Here is a 25,910-nt window from a genome sequence, read left to right as displayed (position 1 = left end):
AAAAGTAAAAAATAAAGTAAAAATACCAGTATACGGGAAAGACTTGAAGTTGGAGGTGAATAAAACAAGGTTTCTATGCAGCATATGTATTATCCATTCTTCACACTTACTATAATATTTATTGGAACTTTGCCTACACAATTGGCAGGGAAGGTTCAAGTCATTTACTTGTATTCAATGGTTTAGTGCTCTGTAATTCTACCAACTTGTGTTTGTAGTACAGCGGCTAGATTTTATTGCCTTGGACTGAAAACATTATTTTTGAATGTGAATTTCAAAGCTCATAATGAATGTACGAGGTTGTAACACATTATAAATTTAACATTTGAGGGCCTGAATACATTAAGCGTTTCATATTTTTTAAATAATTACTTAAACCGTGTATTTTGGCTGATCTCAATCACCGACCGAAATGAAACCAAAGTGGTTTTAAAACGCGACGAAATATCTATAATCTTGAGCTACTTAACAGAACATTACGATATACAGTGAAAGGAAGGTTTAATTCGAAGCCTTATTTTTTGTTTTGTTCACTTTTAGCTTTAACATTTATCCCTAGAAAATTATTCGTGTTTATTTGATTGCGTTCTGAATTTGCGTATAAGTTTTCCTAAAGAGTGAATGAGGATTTGACACAATTGTGTTTCAACTTTACTGTAATTCATTCAACTGTGTTTCAATTTGATACTTTGATTGACCGCTTCCAATCGGTAAAAATTTCCTGTGTTGCTTTATGTATCATTTGAGTTTTAACTGGATTAATTTAATTGTGTTTATAGTACCTGAGTCATGTGGGCAAAAAGATTTCCTTTGAAGAGGATCTAAAAGCTTCGTGAATATTCTAATGAGATTGTTCATTAAAAATATTCATTTATTTGCTTATCTCAATGGTATATTTTGAAATTTACGATGTCGGCCAAAAAATAGTAAAATCTTAGAAGTGATCAATGCATGAGAGTTATAAAAAAATGTAATGTTCTATATGTAAGGTTCAGGATCAGGGAAAATACCAGCAAGAAGGAATGAACCTGCCTTTCTCTACTGTTAATTCTTCAACAGTTGGAGACGCAGCAAAACCGCAAGAATATTCTCTTTTTTAAAAAGACGGAAAAAATCTTAATTAGCAATTGATTCAAACTTAACACCCTGATTACTTTTAAACCGAACATGCTGTGATCATGATCATGGCAAAAAAAAGAACTTCTTTTTATTAGCGACTGAGAGTATAAAGGTAAATAATGTTTTTATTAAATAATGCATAAAGCATGCTAACTTTCAGCTTCCATCCCTATACCAAGGAATGTTTTAAACGGCGACATAATTTTCTTAAAAGAGTCCTTGTCATTATTGTCAATCGTAGGGTTGTTCCGCCAGTTATTTATTAATTTGACTGCGTTTTCGTTGTATAGCTTATTGTGTGATTTATTGACTTAATGCCATGTATTAATTATAAGTAAAAAATTGTCACTTGACCAAATGGTAATAATTTGTTTACAGAAACATTGAACATAAAATGGATTGATGCGTGCATTATGGAAACGTGAAGAGTTCCACAACGTAATGTTCAGCAGCTTTAATAAACGGATTATACTTAACAGATTATTTCCAGCACCTTTCAAATTTAAAAACGCCGCTCTCATATAGGGCGCTAATTCCAGCTTTTTATTGTAATTTTCAGATCAGCTGTGAATGTTGATCTTCCCGAATGCGATGAAAATTTGATAAATAGGGACGTGTGTTGGCTCCGCATTCAACTGACTAATGGTCGTGGATTTTCCTAGTGAGCTTAACTACTTATTGTCATGTGTGATGAAATTTTCAAGCACTTTAAATTCAACATTAATGGAAATATTGAACAATCGTATAGAATGCTTTCAATTTAAAAATTTCTACTTGCGAAAAATTTATGATATAATTTCCTAATGTTTTTCTTACTAGGATTGCATTATTGAAACATACGAAAAAGTAACCACAAGAGGGATTTCCAAACAGCAGGATACTCGATTAATACTCCATTTCGTTGGCAAAATTTCTGGACCAGAAAAGCCTGCTTTGAAGTCGAGTGCAGTCAACGCCTGTAGCAAGTCCCATATTTCTTTATACACATCTGAAAAAAGGGAATAATGTGAGACACTTTCTATTAGAGTAATCTGAATGCCTATTAACCGTTTAGGATTAAAGCTACTAAAAGGCTCGCACTAAAATCTTCCGTTAAACAGAGATTCGCTTCGCGTAAATTATTTGTTCTCTATTAGTGTTAGAGTCCAATGTAAAAATACTAAAACGTCAAAGTAGAAATACTAAAACGGCAAAAAACTCAAATTAATATAATGACCTTAATCTCATTAAGGCTTCGATGCACTGTAGTTCAGTGTAAGCAAACGCTTTCAAAAAATTATTAATTGATTGCTAAACACCTGAAAAAATGTTTCCCCTGTCGATCGGCGAAATGTAAACCCATCAGAGGTTTTGCGAGAAACAGGTTCGATGTCAGTGTGAAAAGAATTTGGCTTTGTTCATGACAAAATATGTTGAAGAAATCTATTATTTTGATTTAAGGGTTGATTATAAGAATTTTCCAGCAAATGAGCTTCATATCTTTGAATTTGTCTGTGACACTACAAGATACTGGAATCTCTTCAAAATAATTAAAATTGCTATTGCCGCACAACTTTCTGAATAAGATAATTTGGTAAATAAGTGATGGTAAATAAATAATCTTTGCTCAAGGAACGGTATGCAGAGAGGCATGCCAGAGAACTGAAATTACAAACCATAGACTTCAGTAAACTCTGGCGAGAATGGGTGGAATGTGGCGCGGCTTAACAGAGCGTGTGGCACTGTATGGGGTGCAGCTTGCCTCCTTGTATACAGTTCTTAATGCAGCTGTAGTGCTTGCTCTCTGGTGCTCCTGAAAGAGTATAAGTGTAAATAATTTTAGCAAACCTTTGTTAGCTTAGTTTTAATAGTCTATTTTTATGCGCTCCTATGATTTACTTGTATATCCAACCTTTAGAGTGTGAAGATGGCCGACAACGTAACACTAGTTTCATGCTAGCTCAGTTCGTAGTCCGCGTCAAAACTGCTCACAATATTTCGGTGCACTTTCGATAAAGTGCACTACAGTGCACTTTATCAAAATTTTTCAATTAAATGGAACTTTTTTCATCCATAGATAACAGTTTTTGAATTCATCGATAACAGTTTTTCTATATTGTTCTGCTCGGAAATTTGGCAGTCTCGTCATCTTAACACGTTGAAGTTTAACATCTCTTTCGGTGAACATCTAAACGGTTTTATATTGCCTTTAAAGACCGGACACTCTGATGTCGATTGTAGATTTATTTTCTAAATGGCATAAGAAAATGGTCCTCATGATATTTTACTGAGGTGACGCTGGTGTGGTTGACCATTGAAGTTTCTGAACTTCCTGGTTGACAAGCGTTGAAATTTCTTGTGCTCAGTCTAATTTACTGTAAGGCAAACTAAGATGCATCACATACTTATTAAGATGCAAACTCAACTGCAATTGTGGTGAAAACTGCAGTTAAGTTTGCTCTTGTTAACTGCAGTTAAGTTTTGTTTTGTTTGTTAATAGTCATGTTCCCTGTAATCATTTGATCGTTACGCTATCAGCAGAGCTGGGCAGCGCTACTTTGAAATGTAGCGGCGCTATCGCTACCGTTACATGCTCCAAATGTAGCGGGCGCTACTGCTACCGCTACATCCACTAGATTGTAGCGAGCGCTACCGCTACAGTAAAATGTAGCGCCGCTACATTAGCCGCTACAATGGCGAAAATTATTGAAAATCTCTGAATATTTATTGTTCTGATATTGGGATTTACTCATAAACCTTTAATCAGTGGTTCCCAAACTTTTTCAGGCTGGCGCCCCCTTTCGCTCCCTAGTGAATTTCTAGCGCCCCCCACAGTCACATATAAAATCATGCGCCTCTTGCTATAAAATTTAGTTCGCTGCAATTTTAAAAGATAAAGGCTAAACACAAATGTGTATTTCACACATAGGACCCTTTTAGTGAACCAATGTGTTTTTCAGCTGTTTTAACCGTTTCAACACTAGAAACCTAGGACGTCTCGGGCAAATTTACGGCCGGACTCGTGGCCAGTCGCACGACCAATCTCCAAATTCAATTATCAAGTAATATCACCCAAACTAATGAACGCAACTCAATAAAACTTGGAACATGTATTCATCAGAACTTAACGATGACGTTTAGCTAGCAAAAAATTTTTAAATATCACCTTCGTTCGTGAGTTATATTGCGATACAGGCCGAAATTCGCAATGATCAAAGAATTTCTTCCAAACTACCGGTACCAAACAGATTTGAACGAAATTTTGAATATACATTCCTAACCACCAAATGGTGTTTTTTAGATTGAAAAAATATATTTTACCGTCGTTTGCGAGATTTTTTCATTTTAACGTCATTCTTGGTTTTGCACTTCCTTATTCGCTTTCGTTCGCAAGTTATACAGATATAGGACAAATGATCGGCCTTTCTACCGGTTGGTTTAACCAAGAGCCGTTTACTGATAGCCGTATAACTCACAAACGAAGGCAAAACGAAAAAATTGTAACGAGCTAAACATCACCGATGCTGAGGTCAGGTATTAAAATACTAAATTTCGTTCAAATCTGTTCAGTAGTTTGCAAGAAATTTCTTGCATACTGCGAATTTAAGCACGTATTGCTGTTTAAATCACGAATGAAACTCGCGAACGAAGGCACAATCGAAAAATTTTTCATGAGCTAAACATCACCGTTCGGTAGTTAGGACTGTAAATTCAAAATTTCGTCCGAATCTGTTTAGGAATTTGGAAGAAATTCCTTGATCACTGTGAATTCGGCCATATAAGTATGGCAAAAACAATTGAAGGCAAGATTAAAAAAATTTTCACGAGCTTTACATTACCGTTAGGTCCTAATGAATACGTGTAACAAGTTTCATGGAGTTAAGTTCATTAGTTTGATCCCCTCTTCTTCTTTACCGCCCCCCCAAAATCTTTCCATCGCCCCTAGGGGGGCGATATCGCCCACTTTGGGAACCACTGCCTTTAATGAACATTTTCAAAACATATCAATGTAACTTTATTGCAATTAACCTAACTGAACTAGTACGGGTAAGATACAGAAAATAAAAGTTACAGTTATTTCTATGTTTTACCTTCCCTACATGGATGTGTAATTTAATCTACAAATCTAAAAAATTATCCACCTATACATATAAAAAATCAGTCATTTATTTATATATATATATATAGGTGGATTATTTTTGAGATTGGTAGATTAAAGTAGACATCCATGTAGGGAAGGTGAAACATAAAAATAACTGTGTAAAAATAACTGTATGCAAACTGAAACATGAAAAAATACCTGCAAGTGGCAACTGGTAACAACTTAACAAGTAACAACTAACATGTTGACACTAGTGACAGGCTGAGGTTGACAACATTACACCGAAAACCTTCGTACAGTTTTATTCTGTAATTTATATTATGTATGTATCATGCTGGTTTTTAAATAATATTTAATACTATTAGGTAAAATCTAAAGGCTTTATCTATAAATGTAGCGGGCGCTAACGCAACCGCTACATTCCCCTTAATGTAGCGCCGCTACCGCTACCGCTACATGTAGCGCGCTACTGCCCACCTCTGGCTATCAGGCACAAAGAAGTGAAAATTTTTATTTATTTTACATTTCTTATGACGATTACAACGACTTAATTTTCGATTTTCAAAATATATTTTGATGGACGATTCTGGTGACAAACCGAATCTCTTAACTACTGCAAAGATACTGAACTTCAGTTTCAAGCTGTAATTAAAATCTAGATGTCAGAAAAGACGAATGGTGAATAAAGGAACTACATAAATTCATTTTGTCCAAATTGTTCATTCATAGATTGTGGCTGTTAATTCAGCGCACATGAACCATATATATAAATCGTGTTATTTCTACATAGCCTATATATAACTTGGCAGAATTTTCACAAAAACCATGAGGCTTCTACATGTCACTTCTACACGTGGCCAATATTGTTACGCCACCTTGGACCAAAATGGGCCCCTTAAAAAATTGTTACTAGGGATATTAATCTTTAGAAATCCTAATGATATTGAAATTGAAAGCTAAAGAAATAAGTTTGCGATCCTTTTTTTTAATATTTCGTTTTTTTTTGGTAAAAGTTGGACATAATTCTTTAGGGAATTCTTAGTAACTACGGTCAAATAATAAAATTTGTAGTTTGCATTAAATGTTTTACATATATTACTGTCAAAGTTTGTGATGTGTGTTTGTTTGTGTTCCCATCGTTAAAATATATAGAGGCTGATCAATCGTGTCAGGATATTAAATGAAAATTTATTTTTTGATGGTGGAATCTTGCAAAATTGAAAAACGGGGAAAAATTGAATCTTGATTGAAATTTTTTTTTCGCTAAGGGAAGTGTACACTTCAATCAAAAAAAGGAAAAATTAAATTATTAATTTAAGTTTCAAAAGAAGATTTGAATGGGAAGTTCGTGCCGGATGTTGGTTTAGCTCATTCTTTCTTTAATTACTGGATTATTTTGTTTTAAAAGTTATAAATTCCAGGCAACGCCAGACTTACCTGCTACTTTTTCATAATTTGATAGAGTAAAGCACAAATAAATACAATCATTCGCAGTGTAATCACTAAGTCATTAATCAAATCTTTGTAATGTCAAAAATCAATATTATGGCTTGAGGCAAATGAAACATTCCTTAGATGAAACTCACTGCGGTTGACAACCGGTCTGTGGCGCAGATGGTTGTTGTTGCCAAACCAATTCTTCACGCCTGCAATTGTGTCGTAGAAACCACGCTTGACACTCGGCTCCTCGAGCTGCTTCAGCGGCTCCATCTGCTCAAGATTGTGTTCTGCTAGCTGAGCCTTCTGGAACGAGCCCGCCGTTTGGAAGGATTTGTAATCGCTTGACTGAAGTTTTGGCTGAATTTGGTTCGATTCTTCGTTGTTGGGATACCGGCTTGGTTGTTGTTCGTCTTCGTTCATCTCAGTGGAGTCCAAGCCTTGCTCATTTGCATTTGAAGTTCCCCTTTAAAATCAATAAGGATATTAAAACCATGAATATTATCGTAATATGTTGTGAATAAAATGAAGTATCCGAATTTGATCACAAGTCAATTTTATCAGCGAAAAAAAAACTAGAGAAAGTTAATGGAACATGGCTAACATAAAATTCACCATAAATGGGTATTTATGCCTAATCGTTAATTCCTTACTTATCTTTAATAACCTCTATATTTTGTCGAGGAGATAGAAGTTGAATGACACTTAGTAGTTTTAAATAACTTGCATTCTTCATAATAACAATTCGCCTTTTGAAGAAGTTATTTAGGAAATCATATAACACAAGATTGAATTATATAGAAAAAACACAATTTTTTATGAGCTAGAGCCGCTGATCATGACTCTAGCACAATTTTTTCTCGTTTTTAAGACGTGATATTTCTTTCAAGGCAGAAGCCGAATTTGTCAGCTTTTCGATATTTCTACGGCAAATTACTCAATTTTCTCGATGATTGGAGAGGAGCAGACAATGACTGCAAAATAGAATGACGAGGGAAAAAATGACGAGGAAAAATGACGAGGTTATTACATCAGAGACTCAACGTAAAATCAAAAAGGAAATTCTCAAAATAAATATTCTTTTCCAACAGCATTAAAACATTTTCTGGTAATTTATTATCTACTTGTGGGTGATAGTGTACATTCATATCGTTACAAGTTCTAGTTTTAAGAGACGCGTTTCGGTCAAAAAAAATTTTTATTCAATGACGGATCACTTTGAAGCTTGGTACACATCTAAGACTTTTTTGGTCATGTAAATTTTTCGAAAAAATTTATGAAAACGTGAAATTCATAGAAAACGGCAAAAAAGGGGTACTGTAGAAATCAATCTCCTCCTAGGATTTTCAAGCTACAACATCGTACTACATATAATTTGATGCGTAAAAACTATATCTAGGGATTCGTCGTAGCTTTTTTCGAAATTCTTATATTTAATTGGGGCTGGGGGTGTGGATTTTTCGTCCGTTTTTCGGTTCCCTTTCCCTTACCCCCTTTGTGCAAATATTATCCAAACTATAGCGAAATTAAAAAAAACTACAATCATTCTCTATAGATCTTTTTTTCTTTTGCAAATCGAATGGTATATCTCTCAATGTTGTAGCTTGTAAATCATAGGAGGAGATAGGTTTTTGAGATTGAAATTTTCACTTTTCAGGAGAGCCAAAAAACTGAAATTTGTGATCATTGAAGGTATAGGTTTTACTTGCGCTTCGACGGCTGTGGTGAACGAACAAAAGAACGCACAAACATGGCTTTGGGCTCTTTAGATGCACAATTTTGGCCCTTTAAATGATACTAAAAACCGGGAAAGCCAAAATTTTCAATTTTAGACCGAGACGGTCAAAAATAAATCTCCGTAGCGCTAGAAATCAACTGCGAGACGCAACCTAAACAGAGATAAAAAACTATGATGTGTGAAAAAATGTAAAGAATACAACAAAACGAGCTATTTCATTAAAAAATTTGCAACCCCAGTTCTTGATATTCATTCGTGTTCACATGTGATACTCAGCCCACCGATATTCAACAAATTATCCGATAGGGTAAAATTATTATATAAATAATCAACCATCTCACCCTTGCGCTGCCTGCTCTCTGGATTCCATAAACTCTTCGTCATTTGCCAATGGGAAAACACGCAGCAGAGCTTTCAGAAGCCGAACACCTTCGGGTCCCGTAGACCAATCTTCGGCTCTGGAGCCCATGCGGCTCGGTAAACCTACTCGTGAAAAGCCAAAATCTTCGCCATTTCCAAATGGTGCCACTCCTCTCTCCCCGTAATGCCTGAAGCCTTCTACCCCTCCACTTGCGTATGGACTGCCAATTTCTTCTACGTTGGGTCCTCTTTCACCTTTCAGTTCTTCTTCTCCTCCACCTCCGCCGTACGTACTTCCACTTATCCCTCCTCCTTCACCAACTCCAGCCATCCCGCCATTTCTAACGACTAAGCTCCCTGCGTCGCCTGCTTCTTCGCCCTGGAAATACCCAGGAGGCCAGATATGTGTCCCGCCTGTGTACTTGAACAAAGTCGTATCAAATGGTGACGACCTCGACCCAGACGCAATGGAAGTCAGTGCGTACGGTCGCGATGAGCCATCTGTAAAATTCACGCTTGATTTGACAACACAGCCATTTCGAACAGTTCTATCATCTTCACTGGACTGGAGAGATGTACAAGATAGCATATGACAGTAATGCTTGATACTCGTATTTAGAAACAATGGGACCCTTAATTGACTGAAACCTGATGCCATGGAAGTACTCGTAAATGATTATTTTGATCAGGCCCCTTCAGTGGCTGTACATTAGATACACTTTATTTTCGGGCTTCAAGTGTAAAAATGTTTGAAGGGAGCAATTTTATTTTTATTTTTATGCACCATTGAGAATCCTAATGCATAATCTACATAAAATGCGCGGTTTGAATTAGTATTGCAGTACTAATATGACTTTATAAATGAGAACGACTTCTTGACAGATCTACTAAATTGCGATTATAAACCAAAAAAATTAAGCCAGCTCGAAAAATACACAGTAGGTTATTTCCTTGCTCATTGACCAATAAAAAATAATAAAATATATACATTTTGACTACGAAAAAGAACAATCATCTCATCAACAGCGCTGTTTTATCTTCTCCCACGTTATTCATATACATGTCTCGCTAAAATTACAAAAATATGATACATCCGTGCTATATGGCGCCCGTTTTCAAAAATATCAGTGCATAAAAAGTGATCCCATTGTTGCGACTGCCATCACGATCCATTAGCAAGAGTCGAGAACTGCACTTTAAGAGGAAACCAGTTGTGAACTTGCATCAAGAAAAACCGAAATTAGGGAACTTCCCTGTTATCCTACCTCTCAAGGGTGCTGGTGGAGGCAGCAGCGCTGTGATGGGTGCGTGCTGGACACCTCCAACTCCGTCTGTTTATTATCAAATGGAAAATTAACCTGTTTATAATGAGCAACAGACGGAATCAATACGATTATTTTTATCAGTAACTACAGGGTTGGCCCCACGTTACCGTGATCGATAATCTTTGCAATTTAAAAATCGTGCACAACCGAAGTAACAATAAATTTATGAATGCTTACAACAGAATTACCCATTTAATTCAAGGTTATAAATTGAACTATCATTTGGATATTGTTTAAATATGTGAAGAAATTATTTGGCGCGATGAAATTTAATTTTAATATCTGAATTTAAACATTAAATATCAATTTTTACCACGGGTAGGCAATACGCCTTGATACGAACATTCTACCATGATACGTACATTCAACCATGATACGAACATTCAACCATGATACGTACATTCTACCATGATACGAACATTCAACCATGATACGAACATTCAACCATGATATGAACATTCAACCATGATATGAACATTCAACCATGATATGAACATTCAACCATGATATGAACATTCAACCATGATACGAACATTCAACCGTGATATGAACATTCAACCATGATATGAACATTCAACCATGATACGTACATTCAACCATGATACGAACATTCAACCATGATATGAACATTCAACCATGATACGTACATTCAACCATGATACGTACATTCAACCAGGATACGATCATTCAACCGTGATACATTCAACCATGATACGTACATTCAACCAGGATACGATCATTCAACCATGATACTCACGAACAGCTCCCATATGAATCCTTTTAACCTACAGCTGTACATACTATATACATGTAGCCTTTCAAAATCTAGTTTTTTGTTCATGTATGAAGCTCATTTGTTCAATTGAATAAATAAATCGCCTTTAATAATTGTACTATGACCAGGTAGACATTTTTGTCGCCTGTCAAATTTATTTCAATGAATAAACTTCAGAATGGGTGGATGCAATGATGTGTTTTGCATTCGAAAGAAAATTGATGGCTAATTGAAAATTTGAGGTAGCAGGCTTCAAGCAAACAGACCCAAACGCAAAAACAATTTTGGCTATATCTTTTCTGATTGATGAACCCTAATCGTAAAAAGAATTTACACTGGTAAAAAAGAACGTCTATAGGTATAGTGATCTAGTATACACCTCCACATTTATTCTGTATAATTATCACAATTTCAAAACGATTCCATTTATCAATAAATTAGTTCAATTTTTTGATGAAATTTATCCATAATAAGGAAAAATAGGATCAACGACGAGAAAAAAATGTACTAAAAAACATGTAGTAGTGAAAAAAAAGTTCAAACCATTCACTGACCCTGCGTTCATATTAATGTTATTAATATTAGTTTTTTTTTAATATTATTTTGTTTATAATATTAACTCATTTTTTATTATTCCATATCTAATATTATTTTCAAATAAAAATTTTTATTTTTATTTGATATTACTCGAAGCTGCTCTTTCATTCACTCCAAAATTTTTTTGTTTGTATTGTAATCTTAGCGAGATCAAGACGATTTCACTCAACCTATACCGAATAGAACAACTTACTCTGTAAGTTATTCTACTCTACATACATTCTACATTATTCCACTACCTCCACTCTACTCCATTTACTCTACATCCACTCTAATGCCTTGATGATATTAGAGTGGAAGCTTAACCAACAATACGAAACAGCACAACGAAATGATGGAGTTAAACAAAGAATGTGCAAGCACGACTGTCTTATTCATTTTTTCACAGTTATTTGGGGGATATGTTTTGAAAGCTCAGAGTAGTTTTATTTTGATCAATCTACTAATTGTTTACCAAAATTGGATATTTGTAGAGTGTAATACTAACTCTCGGTCAGAAAACGGAATTTTGTAATATTATATTTTTCGAAGGCATATAGAATTTTTTAGATAGGTTGATTTTATATATAACTTTTAGAATGATGTTAAATGGAGAACTACATCGTAAATAAAAAAATTTTAAGGTTTCCAGTTCTGTCTGAATACATTTACTTTCTCTATCCATAGTCTTGTAATTGTACCAGTAATGCATTTAATTTCAAATGGGGTTGTTTACAGTGGTAACTTACAAATCTTGCCCTCTCATTCCTTGAACGCCGAAACGAAAGTCAGCAAAATTTGTTTTACGTGAAGGAAAGTTGCATTTTCCAATCTTCTCGAGTCTAATTTTGGAGCGTGCCGAGAAACGAAACATGCGGTTGCTTTTCCGTCACTGAAGCTTAATGCGTGCACACTGAAATGCCGACCATGAACTGGGATATTTTTGGAAGTAGATGTAGCGCACAGACTACAAAAATCTCTTATGTTGATTTCCAGAAGCGCCACCCTGGCCATAAAACACTCCAAAAAGAATTGGATATGACCGCGAATCTTATGTTCTGGGATACTTTATTCGCAGGTATTCGCTGCGTCATTCTTCCGTGAAAAATGTTCGTCAGTTCAGGCTGACCATCCCATCCCATGAATTGATTGCCAGATTTATCATATCTATATACGCTTTCTCTCAGCAATATTTTCTTCAGGAACTTATTTCAGTGCTATCAGCATAGAAAAAAGTAAATGAATACAAAATTTGCAAAATTTTATCTGCAAATTAGTTAATATTTTTATAGTCTGAAACATGTCGGTGAAAATTTAAATATTGTAAAACAAAATCAACATGATGCACACCCAGCAAGTATGAGCGTCATTATACGTTTCAGTAATTATTGAAAGGGAGCCCAATATACTGAGCTAAAAATATTTAATGCTACTCCAAAAATATTCTAATAAGAGATCTTCAGTAAGCAGCACATTGCTAAGCAATTGTCACGGCCTAACTAATTGTCTTTTGTCATGTGGTTGTATAGATTCTAATGAAACACGCTACGAAAAACATGAAAGCAAATCAAAGATCCTTGAAGTTAATCAAAATCATTGAAAATTTCAGTAAACCTGATACATTTTTGAAAATTATCTTTAATGATAGAAAGCTAAAATTGCCAAGTAAGCTTTAGAATTGTAGCCTCAATTGCACACAATTATTCTGTTGAGTAGGGAATAAATTGGAAGAACTTACTTGTCGCCGAGGCGGTATTCAAGATGATTCCCGCCGCGCATAAGTAGAGGATCGGTCGCACGAACTGAACAGGAGAGTGAGTCACTCTGCAGTTCAATGTCATCATTCTGTGCTCTCTTGACTGAAGTTTCAAATAATTAGCTATAGTCTGTTTTCTTGTTTGAATGTATCAACATAAATTAATCTTTAACTGAATTGGCAGGAAGAAGATTATTGGTTTTTAATCGAAAATACTGTGTTTCGCTTCAAGGAAAATATTTCGATATAAATAGTCGAAATGATCAAATTAAAATAATTTTTGTATGTTCATCAAAGCATAGTTTCTGGAAAACGAGAAACAATTTCATTACTTTATTGCAAAAGGATAAAAAATGATTAAATAATCAAAAGTTGAATGAAATCGAGAGACATGAAATTAATAAAATTGCCAAGTAAACAAAATTAAAGTATAGTTCTGGAGAACAGTGGTAGGGAACAAAGGTTAGGATAACCAATTTACACCAGCAGTCTTGCACTGGCGGATTGCGCCCGAACTTTTCGGCTAAAATAACAAGCTCTGTTCGTCGTGGCTTGCACTCCCTCTTGTCTGCGGGAAAAAATATTAATCATAATATAAAAATAGTAATATTTTCATGTATTAAGATTTTTTGCATTGCTAATCATAAGCTAAGTTCATTAGATGGAAAAAGGGCTATATAGAAAGAAAGGGCACTATAACATCCTAAATCTTCAACTAATCACGTTAGCCTAGTAAAAGTACAACTAACGATTTCTAATTTGCAGAAATTTTCTCGATACCCTCCGTTCAATTCGCACTATTTATGAATTAGATTCAGCGCAATGCGCTTTTCTTCTCACTTTACATAATAGTTTGTCGAGGTTCGGGACAAATCAGGTACAGTTAGATTGAGGTTTAAGATTTAGAACAGGCAAACTCCGCGGGGCGCTTGCGGCTAACCGTAAGCTGGGAGCTTTAGAGGCTCAGGCGGCAATGTTTACGTGCGGTAGCCCGACAGCGCGCGACGCAAGGTTCCATATAACATAATAGGAGCCCTTATTGCGGGAACATGCAACGTACAGCGGTAATGCCAAGAAAGTGGCACGTGTCAGACTTTGATTTACTATGGCAGAAAGAAATGTAACCAAACAATTAAAAAAGTCCTTTTTGTAGGCTACGGGTTTGGTGTGACAGTGCCCATGAAATGGATTATGATAGTATAACTATGGAAGGTATTTTCAGTCAAGCCATATCAACCATGCGCCATAAATTGTTAGCGCACTATTTATTTACGATAAATGCTAAAATATATATTGCCATATGGGTTCATTGACAAATAATATAGCGTCTCAACTTATTTCCGGTGAGATCCGAATACAACCGCAAGTTTTACAAATATTGCTTGTCTATGGATGTTTTTTGTTTGCGTCTGAAAGTATTTTTGTTTCAAGTTTCATCATTCATAAATTGCAACCAATAAATTTTCGAAAATCTGATAAATTTTTATTTGAATTTAATATATTTAAATAAATAAAATATTTATTAGAATACAAGTTTTGCCATACTCTGAATTTGAATGGATCTTGAGTCACAAATTTTTTGACCGTGAACCGTGGCATGGAATTGATGAACTGTGATATGTTTGCTTAAAACTTTACTACTGAAAGATTAAAATGGAACATGCATAGTAGTACAACATGCCTTAAATTATACTGATCTTTCAAACGTTCAGTGAAATAGATTTACTCGTACTTCAGATCTTATCTGCTCAGCTTACAAATTAAATTTTTTCAAATTCATGAATGACAAACAAATCTTTTTGCTCATTCATGGATGCTTGTGTCATTTCATGGTTTTGGTGTAGTCAGTTCCCCCAAAAAACTTCAAATGCTCCATGAACTTGACAGTGAGCAGACATTCTTCCTGCTCTCCCTTTCATGATTCTAAATTGCACGGTGGACAGCAGAGAAAATCCCTTGAGCACTTGATAAAAATGGAAGTGTTTCATCACAATTCAAAAGAAAGATGAACTTCACTCACAACAACATTTGCCAGAGAAAAGCTTACTCTAAACTCGCCAGAACATTTGGTGGCCGTCTAAAAACACTTTAACGGGAATGGATACGAAGAGGTCTCCAAATTGCTGCACACGCCTGTGAAATTTCAGTGTAAATAAAAAAATTTAGTGTTTTTTCTCTGGAAGGAAGATCGCTGATTTGCTGGGAATCTTCTGTGCTTATGACATAACAAATCCATATCAATTTTGAGTAACCCACTTTTGAGCTGCAAGTCACACTTTGGTAAGATTATTTTCAACTTTTTGAGATAGCAATTTGCAGCCAAGTCAGTAACGCGTGCAAGAAAAATATTCGATGAATTTTGCAATTTATTCTTTTTCATTTTACAATTAGCCTCTGCAGAGAGAACATCATCTAAAATGTTCAAAAACACATGTTTACCAGTCAAGCCTCACTACAGTTACACAAATATAATGCCACAATTTTGAGTGCATATGTTTCTACAACCAACACTACAATTAAATAATAATAACGATCAGAAATATCTTATTTCCTCTTCGTTGTATAGGAGCAACGAACTATGACGTAGAGAGCAAGATTTATTGATCCCATATTAGGTAATCTCTAAATGGCTACGTTTATGCATGTTCACCAGCTTAGAGCAATTAGAATCATATTATAGAATTATATCAGAGATTAGATTTGAGTTCACATAATTATCAAAAAAATCTTTGCATTGAGCATTTGTATAGCTAGTGTCATTTTGGTGCTTGATTGCAATGGACGGAAATAAAAGAAGATAACACAGTTATATATTAGAAAGTTCACCACATGAAAATAAGGGAAGATAACACAGTTATATATTAGAAAGTTCACCACATGAAAATAAGTGAAGCAAATCTGTAACCTCCTGCCACGAGTCTGTACGACAAACAGCCTACAGTTTGAACTCATAGTGTGCCACTGTGCCAAGCTCGTTTATAATTATACGTCGATATTAGAGTGTTTAATGTACATATAAACCATCGATTGGTCGCCAAACAAAGTCTGGCCTCACGCTAACATTAATAATTTTGTTTAATTATCCTTCGTGAGAACTACTCTTTAACTGTAATAACTTCTCCTCAGTTGATGAAAACAGAACGTATTGAGAAGCAAACGAAAACAAACTTTAAAAAATGCAAAATGCCTTCGCTGACGCCTAAATCCTGTACGTTAGCAACGTTGCAGAATAAATTTTTTCGCTGTAACTCAGAGGAGAAGAAATGCTCTATTAATTTTATAAATTATTTTGGATAACATGCATTAATGGATTTCAACAAAACGCACAAAAAGAAGTAATACTACATTCCTTATTTCCGATTTTGCTTCTAATATCAACTAATTAATAAATTTTTAAACTTTAAAAATTTACCGAAACCAAAACAGAATTTAGTAATGGCATATTTTAAACCGTAAAAAAATGTTGGGTGAAAAATATAAATGAGTTCATGCGGCTGCTCTCCGCAAGCTTTAGAAATTTTGAATAGTTCCATAGAAATTAGCCTCTTGGTCAATGCTAACACTTCCAAATGAATGAAATGATCGTGTCAATAAACGTCTGTAATTTGCCAGCACCTAGAATCATTGCAGAATTTTGGGCTGTGTGGCCTTCAAGGAATGTTTTTTTTTGCAACGACCCTCGTTTGTGTGTCTTTTAACCCTGCGCTCCTCCCTCGATTTGCAAATCCCCGATATCGACTTATTTAGGCCTGCCAAATTTCTCTAGCAAACAGCGATTGAATTTAAGGAGGATTTTCGGCTTGGGCTAGAACTCGAAGGTCTACGCGATGTTTTGGAACTAAACTCTATGAAATTATGAACGGAAAGGAACTCAATGTCTAATAAATTAATTTTGCGTATGTGTCTGCTTAATTTCAAATGTTTACAATTGTCTTAGCTTCTTTACTTTTTTTAAGAGCCATGGTAAAATTTTTTGGTGCCTTTTGTGCTGCAGTCTGACCACAGCAGACTTCCTTTCATTATAGAAAGAATTGAGGAAAAACTCTACGGTAAATTTTCTCGTATTTCAGTTATTATACACAGAAACGTCGTCAGTGCAAACGCATGTTCTTGATTCGTCTTATATTTCATAAATTATGTTTATATTCAATAATGGATAAATTCCCATACTTAAAAGTTAAACCACCCGAATGGAATCTATTACTAGCAAAACGCCATTATTTTCATATTGAAGCCGCGGAAAAATCTACTTATTATGTAAAAACGCTCATACCTACAAATTAAAGCCGCTGTGCAGTTCTCAACATTAAATAGAAAAAAAGCATGCGTCGATTTTAAGGCGGTGAAATAAATGAAAAATGCTCGCGCTTACAAATTAGAACCGCAAAAAAAATATTTCCCTACTATAAGAAAACATGTTCATGCTTACAAATTAAAACCGTAAAGCAGATCTCCTAATATGAAAAAAGCTGTGGATGACTGACAGTCATTGTACAGGCGGCGAGTTCTGGACAATGGAAGCCACTGCAGATTCCAATGACCATTTCCGAACACGACACAATTGGAAATATAAGACAAGTGGGAACTGAAACCAAATCGTCTATTTTTGTTCTTCAGAAGTTCTATATCATCTATTTAATATGAACAGCATTTAGAGAACCATCAATGCAGAATATTACCCAGAAAACTTACGAATCTATTATTTAGTTAGCTAAGTAATATGCAACTATCAACGACATCAATACTGCAGAGGAATAGCTGAAGCATTTTATTAACCAAATTTTTTGGCAAGAAAAAAATTTAGACTGGTAATATGTCACTACATTGCTGAGTATTCAGGATAGCAGTCTGGCTCTGAATTATAGCGAAAATTTCCATTACTCTTTCATTTTTTAATTTAAGGGTAAAAAGATTTTTATATTTTCGAAAAATAAATATTTAAGATTACTTTTTAAGATTTTATTCCTGTATAGTTCTGACTTTAAATCTGTTACACGCCGGAGTGCATCTCCGGAGTTTAGCTTGAAGCAAATTAATCGTTCGTTACACGATACACGAATTGAACAATGTAATACAACACGAGCAAAAAAAGAACCTGGACAAAAGAATGGAAGTAAAACTAGGCGTTCGATTGTCTCTTCAATATTAATTGAACAGATAATATTTGAATGATATACGTTTTTCGTCATCTGTTTAACTTCACGGCAAAATGACAGTATTTGATGCATAATTTGCTACGAAATAATTTTCTCAGTTTAAGCTCATAAGAAACCAGAAAAATAAATCGGTTGGATTTACTTGATCGTAACATAAATGAAACTGGGTAACATGCATAAATTTAATAAACATAACATAACATAACGTAACATAGAAGTACCGATGCATAAATTTAATTACTTTATTCATGTTCGGGCCCAGATAAATTTTCAGCAATGTTCAAAATTTTAAATTTGTTTATCTTCACCGTTAGATTTGCGACCTAGATGTCTGTTCCATGTGCGTCATAGCCTGCTTCATTTGGGATTTTCAAGCTAACATCGCTCGATCCCACAGAAGACTTCGAAATTTGACCGTGAAAACGTAAATTTGTGGCAAGATCTGCCATTTAGAAGGATTACAGAATTTCACCGTCTATTGCACACGAATGACGATCGTTATCTCGCAAATGCTGCACGAGCGGCACCACGGAACTCGCGCAGCTGCTCAGTGGTGTTAATAGCCAACGCTAATGATGTTATTTGGCCAGGTAAAAGTGGCTTGTACTCTGGCTTACCGCTGTAACGGACACAGGATTGCCTCAGCCACTAAGTGACTTAGGCTCTGCGTGCTTCACAACGGGCGCATCCGCGAATTTTCCAACGAATGAGCTCTTGCAAGCCACTCAACGGAAATATAGAGCCAAGGAGAGCTTTTCTTGGTAGCTATTTTATAACTACAAGATCTAGCTCTAACAATAAAATTCTGAGAAAAGTTGAAGTTTAAGTTTGACATGCAGTGCATTGTTATTAGACACAAGCAGCTAGTGTTTTTACTTGTGCGAATGTATTACGATACACGGAGAGATTTTAGGACTTTTTAACTAGCTAGAGAGATCCATGCAGCAGAATGCTATTTATTAGATAATGCTACTAATTAAACCGGAAGTTCTTGTCTTATATTTTCGACTTCTGGCTGAAAAACCTCTAGCCTTTAGAAAACATTTGAGATACTTGGCAAATTTTTGGTGTGAATTTTGGTGGGTGTCACATATCAGTTGTGGGCACCTTGCAATCGGACGGCAAGTGTAAAGCAGGAAATGTTTTTACGACTTTTTCTGCCATATTTCATTGAAATACGTCGGCACAGTCATAGTATTGGAATTATATGACAATAATATTAGTTCAAGTTTCCCGTTTCCCCGTTACTTCTGCATTGTACTTATGCAAAAATGTGATATACGAGGGTGCAGCAGTAATGTTGTGATGAGTGTTTGTATTTAAGATATTAAATGCGATGGGTCGTAAATTTCAGAAGGTTTTCGAGAAACATTGAACATAACCGTAGAACCTACCCTATACATGACCGCTAAGTTGTCGTAGAAGTGAGATCTTCAAACGCTGCATTGGAACTTTCGGTGCCTCTTCAGCATTGACATTAAAAAGTTCTCTAATGCTTATGAAATTCAAGTATACTCTCGAGTGTCTCTCATGCAGAAGTTGGGGCTAAATTTAATGCGCGCTGTGATTGGACAAAGTCATTTATAACGATGTTGCTTTATGGCTTCAATTGAAAGTCCTCATCAACCAGCGAGTTACATTGATACATAATTATTATAGTTTACTATTTATTTCCTTCACATTGAATTGCCAATACAATCATTGAATATTGCGAGATTATTTTGTCTTGGTTGTATTGATTCAATGATGGTATACACGGGAAAGAAACGGACAATATTCATCACTGGCGTTAAATATGTGTTATGCCAAGCGATGTTCTACATTTTAGTTAATTACAATTTATTTTTTCGTTGTTCTTTCGACCATGTTGATAGCCTTAGATCCCTTCAGGAATACGAAAACTTTTATCCAAAACTTGCTTTTTGAATGAGGTTTTATTTGTCAAGCTGAATGGCGAGCCAAGCAAACCTGTAGAATTTCCTTCTCTCATGCAAATTTGAACCCCAAATTTTCCAACTTAGCAATGAGAGCGAAAATTTAAGAGGATGAAAATTTAAACCTTAATCATTCCAATATAGTACTTTGGCTATGCATGTGAAGAAGAAAATATTTGCAGAAGTACTCTTCGCTGAATTTTAAAAATTGGTTTAGGTGTGGAACGTTTCGATAAACAAATGCTGAGGTTAATTTTTCCTCTTGCAGGCGTATTAGAAAACCAAATAACTTCCATCACAGTGCAATTTTGCTTTCTTAGATAAAAATTCGATGAAACGATGGCCAAAATTCCGCCTATTAATCAAATAGTAATTCATTTTTTTCATTTAAATTAAAATATTTTCAACGCCGATAATTCGAATGCATTGAAACTACTTTCTCATCATGCTTGTAAAAGAAAAGGAAATGAAACTTCAAGTAGATGGATTATAATCGCTAAAACTAAAACTGATTTTGGGAACATTTAACAAAAAAATCATGGAAACATATATTTTATTATCACTATTGAAAATGGTCATTTTTAAATTTTTTCGTTATAACCCGAAAAACCACACGAGTATCAAGTTCTATATCAATTCTTCTCCCAAAGTCACATCATCGAATATATATTGTTTAGGTATAATTGTCTTGTTGTTGTCAGGAATTGGTCATTGTAGAGGCAATTGATAGGCTCTGTTCTATCATGAATTCTTTTTGTCATGAATTTGTCATTAATGTCAGAAATTAGCCTTCAATATCAGAAATTGGTCATTTATGTCAAGAATTGGTCATTGATGTAAAGAATTGGTCATGGATGTCAAGAATATGTCATTGATTTCAAGAATTGGTCATTGATGTCAAGAATATGTCATTAATGTCAAGAATTGGTCATTGATGCTAAAATTTGTCAGTGATGTCAAGAATTGGTCATTGATGTCAAGAATTGGTCATGGATGTCAAGAATATGTCATTGATTTCAAGAATTGGTCATTGATGCCAAGAAATTGTTATTGATGTCAAGAATTGGTCATAGAGGTCTGGAATTGATTAATGTTTTCGAGATAAAAATGAAATCACATCAAGTATTAAAAAAACAATTTATGCATAAATGTCAAAAAAATATATTTCAAATATTTCCAGAGCAATAATGCTTAATATAACTGACATTTACATATTTAAATTTCGATAAACGAATAAGGAATTTGTTTGAAGGGACTTAGTTGTAAAAATAATCACTTCGAGATCTCGAGTAAAAACTTTTATAAGTTCATTTTTAATTCGTACGCCACCATCAGGTGAAATAATATTGTTTTTCACAAAGTGAAGGCTAATGTTATCAAATATTTCTCAAATAATCTCTCTCCTCCTCTTATAGGCGCGAGCTCTTTGAATTACTGAAGCGATTCCAGGGAGCCCCGGGAGTGCATTGAATTCAAAGGTGTTGCTCAGGCCTCTCGGGACGGTTTGCCATAGAAAGCTAAAACGAAGCTCTACGTTGTGGTGGGGGTTTTAGAATAATATTTTCCGTACAACTATCTTATATAGTTTTGGGAGCTAGACACATTAATCTTCCCGGATGTAGAGAATTGCTTAAATGCTTCACTGAATGGAACAATTTTTTGAGTTCTGGAAAGAAATAAATATTGAAAATATGTTATCATATTGATCCAATAATCGCCGTTTCTCATTTACAAACTACCAGAAAATCTACAATAATAAATGAATCTTATTCTATTAAGAGGTTTCTCGTGAATAACGCCAAGCAATGAAATCATCTTCTCACAATATTGGAATCACACAGTATGACGTCATTGCAATGAAATGAACACTGCATGTCTGCAATGTTTAATAACTGCTCGGTTTTGCATGTGCGATCTATAGCCTTGTTCGCGGTAATGGACTCGTGTCGATAAACGGGCTATAAAAACTCATGCAGCGAGCAATTAATCTGCCGAAGTGATAACTTCCATAACTTTATCTTCTGTATTTGTGTGGGAGATGAATGAGCCAGAGTTTTTAAGCGTCGCATTAAATAAAACTATTTGGCGCTTTGATTGTACAATTTTTCCGATACAGATCAGAAAAATCTTAACCTCGAAATTTACTTATAACTTTCACACTCGTGAATTTTTCAATCGATCGGTCAAGTGCTTTGATCGATCGTTCTGCTCTTAGAAAATGACTGTGTTTTTTCTTGTCGCAGCATGTATGATTTTTTAATAGTTAAATCAAATAAATGGCTTGCGATATTATTGTTGTGTGAGAGTTATTGATATTGCTGCCTGAAAGATATTGCACGATTTATTTACCCTACAATGTTTATGGATCCTTAGTGATTTTGACTTCGCGTATATACAAAAATTTTGCTAATGCCAACTACTAATTAAATAACAAACACTTTGTAAATAGTCCCTTTATAGGAACCAACTATGCATATTCATTTAAAATCCGCAAGTGTCACCGCTTAATGAAACAACTATTTAACAGAGATTTATGCCCTCATAAAACAAGCCATGTAAGCTGTAGTTACAAATTTTCTGCTTGACATGGCTGCTCTGAGGCTTCGGAGGTTTTTGCATTTGAACTTTGTTGCATGGTGAGCCAGGGGAGGGAACAGACGCTCCATGTTAGAGTGGCAAAGAAAACCGATAACTCCAAGCTAAGCCGCGCTGGCTTTCTTGCTCGTTATGGTGAGAGCAACATGAAAACGAGGCAATATTTGCGCGTGGCCGCGTGATAGCCATTCGATTTTTGATCGGAAATTGTTATTGCACAGATAATATGTGGGAAAATAGAGATCTAGAATGAAACATTCTTTCAAATTTCGGTAGTGCTCGTTAAGTAACTCGGTGACTCGTAACGGATGTACATGTGTGGGGTTAAGTTGGTTTACAAGGCAAGATCTCAGAGATTATTATTTTGGTTTCAAACCATTGGATGAATCGTTGCGTTAACTGAAGAGATAAATTGTGCTCATATATATTATTTATGATGAAACAAAATGGGTTTCACACACGTAAAACGTGATTATTGTAGTCATTATTCATGTTCTGTTCGTAGTAAGTGGCCTTGCATAGGAGTTCAGTTCAGCCATAATTTGTAGCGGAGGCGAACGAACGGAGCGACAGGCACCAGAGACTCCCCAAGGAATCAATTTGCCGATCAAAGATCGGGTCGTGATTTCACCATCAAAATTTCGGCAAATTTTAAGCGTGATAGTCAAGAATAATTTTGAAAAATTTAGCTGCTACCAATCCTACCATAAATACAGATAAGAAACAGATAATATATCGAAGTACTCAATTTCTCCTTTCCTACTGTTCGACCGGCTCGATTGCATTCCTGGAACAAATTTTCAAATAAGAACTGGAAGAATTAGTGAATGAGTACATAGAAATGTACTCATTCGATGAACGAGTACATAGAAAATGCTACTGAAATGGCCATGAATACGAAACGAAATGCGCTTAGAAAGTACCACTTCTTAAACGATGGAGTAAATAAGTTATACGGAATGATTTTCATATGATATGCTTGTATACTTTCATAAACAAATCTGAATGATGACAAATATCTTGTAGCTTTAAATTTAGAAACTCTGAAAAGCATATCGTATATTATTCGGCTTCTCTCTGTCGATTTAAGCCAGAAATTGGGCCCGCGCTGAAGGTCAGCATTGCAATTGGCAGCGAGAGATCACCTCCCTGAAGTGGACATTTCATATCAGATGCATTGTATACAGCGAGAGTCAGTGGGACGAATTTAAAACGAATATTGGGATGGTTTTTAACATATCTCGATCTATTGCTTCATTTCACCGATGGTAACGATAATTCATAAAATTAGTCCATTTTCCGCAGTATTATCAGACAAACAGATAACTAATATATTAACTGGAAAATTTTTGAATACACGCTTTCAGTAAGGTAGAACTCTGAACTCTCTGAGGTGCGTTAAATTTTTCTCATTGGATTGAGATGACTCACTAATAATAATAATAATATTAATAATAAAATAACAATAATAATAATAAACATAATAATAATCACAATAATAATAATAACAATAATAATAATTATAATAATGAAATAAGTTTTCTTACGAACAATATTATTGTAGATGGAAATACAAATATGTACTGAATAATAAATTTATGTTAAAAAGAGGGCTCAAAAATCAATACATACAAACGGGAACGACGTTAAGGATGTAAATTTAAAAAATAATCTTAAAGCGATTTAAACCGAGTACTTGATATGGTGAACCGCCTAACATATTCTTCCATTATAGACTCTATAACCACTTTCAACCCCTTGTTAAAACCAAAGTCGCCGTTCATTTCGCGAAAAAAACTGTTTTGATGTAATTTTTCTTATAGACGCTTTTTTATTTCTCTGCAACGTGCGCGCGAGAAGGAAGTTCCCAGCGAGCTGTGGAAGCTTCGAACCTCGTCGCTAAATTGTAGCCCTTCTGGCACGCTTACGATATTGGGTGTCGATGTGAAGAGGGTAACAGTTCCATCATTCCAGCTGTGGAAAATTTCTAGCGCATTCCCATTACAGTTGGAAAAGATTCAATTTTCTTACATATAATTGCATTGGAGTTTTTGGGGGCAGACGGTTACGTATAATAACGATCGTGAAGTAGATCATGCGAGTTTATCGCTGTTCTAATTCTTTCGCAATAAATAGGAACCAAAAAAGACTACACTATCAATTATACCGATGTTTTTTAATCCTGCAAATTCGGCAGAGGACTACAAACATTATAAAATGTATCTTATATACAGTCACAATCCAATGAACAGAAAATTGTTCAATAGTTCTATCACATACTACATTAAATTTTTTTTATCAGATGTCCGACGGACTAGAATAGTTTTATGTTCTTTTTGGAAAACAAATCAATATCAATGATACTTTTTCAAAAAAGCATAAAAAGTTCTTCCGGTTTCGTAAACACCCATACCAGAGAAGCTCACCTGTTTCGTTGATAGGCGCGACTGATTTCGTTATGGACACGTTGCCAAATATAACCTGTGAGGAGAAACTGTCACGATCTAACACGCGTCAGCTTAAACTCTTCTGGTGAGATGGATCAGCTTTGGGAAAGTTCAAAGCCCCCGCTAATAAGGATTACTGCCGATACTTTCAGGACATGACTTTGGCAGGAGTTTTCTGTAACACAATAGGTATATATAATCATACAAAGCAGGTTGTTTCATAACTCGAATGTCGACATTAAACTGTGTCATGCAAATATTGAACATGTATCTGTCATATGCATTGCTTTTCCTATGTAGCCGAAGATTTCTTCGGAGCTACACTATTCTTAAACACATTGGTAAAACTCTGCTCTGGACATTCATTTGATTTTGCAACGACTAAACGGTTATGAGTTTTAAATTAGACTCACTATGGTGAGTGACCGAAACGGCAATGCGTTCATGTAAATTATTCTCTGTGGTATTAATTAGAAACCGTATGTGGGACGGGCTTTAATTTTAGTCTTCTTTACTCATGCTCAGCAGATAGTATTATTCGAGTTGCGTATAAGTCCAAAGTTTAAACAACTTTGGCGTCTTGTTGTTGTTAGGGGCTCAACAAATTTGCA

At 35.1% G+C, this 25,910-nt stretch overlaps 1 protein-coding gene across 2 annotated transcripts; it reads right to left on the bottom strand.

The window, feature by feature from the left end:
- Nucleotides 1-76: 76 nt before the first annotated feature.
- Nucleotides 77-25,477, bottom strand: LOC108670362. Of its 2 annotated transcripts, XM_018157832.2 has the most exons (7): nt 25,279-25,477; nt 13,150-13,472; nt 10,001-10,066; nt 8,717-9,236; nt 6,787-7,103; nt 2,775-2,911; nt 77-2,107 (listed from the first exon to the last, which is right to left on the bottom strand). In XM_018157832.2, exons 2-6 carry the CDS (start codon nt 13,253-13,255, stop codon nt 2,823-2,825), a joined length of 1,098 nt encoding a protein of 365 aa, XP_018013321.1. In that variant the 5' UTR covers nt 13,256-13,472; nt 25,279-25,477; the 3' UTR covers nt 77-2,107; nt 2,775-2,822. The 2 variants fall into 2 exon arrangements, with proteins under 2 accessions (XP_018013321.1, XP_047739778.1); XM_047883822.1 differs by lacking the exon at nt 25,279-25,477 and having other exon boundaries at nt 13,150-13,505.
- Nucleotides 25,478-25,910: the final 433 nt, after the last annotated feature.

Source organism: Hyalella azteca, unplaced genomic scaffold, assembly GCF_000764305.2.
Source record: "Hyalella azteca isolate HAZT.00-mixed unplaced genomic scaffold, Hazt_2.0.2 contig13728, whole genome shotgun sequence".
Lineage (NCBI taxonomy): Eukaryota > Metazoa > Arthropoda > Malacostraca > Amphipoda > Hyalellidae > Hyalella > Hyalella azteca.
This window is presented reverse-complemented; position numbering and strand designations above follow the sequence as displayed.

Excerpts from the sequence above, each read along its gene's own strand:
- LOC108670362 (XM_018157832.2), bottom strand. The coding sequence starts at position 13,255 with ATGATGACATTGAACTGCAGAGTGACTCACTCTCCTGTTCAGTTCGTG. Across the intron at positions 10,067-13,149 it reads GAATACCGCCTCGGCGACAA|ACGGAGTTGGAGGTGTCCAG; the intron begins GTAAGTTCTTCC and ends GATAATAAACAG. Across the intron at positions 7,104-8,716 it reads AGAGAGCAGGCAGCGCAAGG|GGGAACTTCAAATGCAAATG; the intron begins GTGAGATGGTTG and ends TTGATTTTAAAG.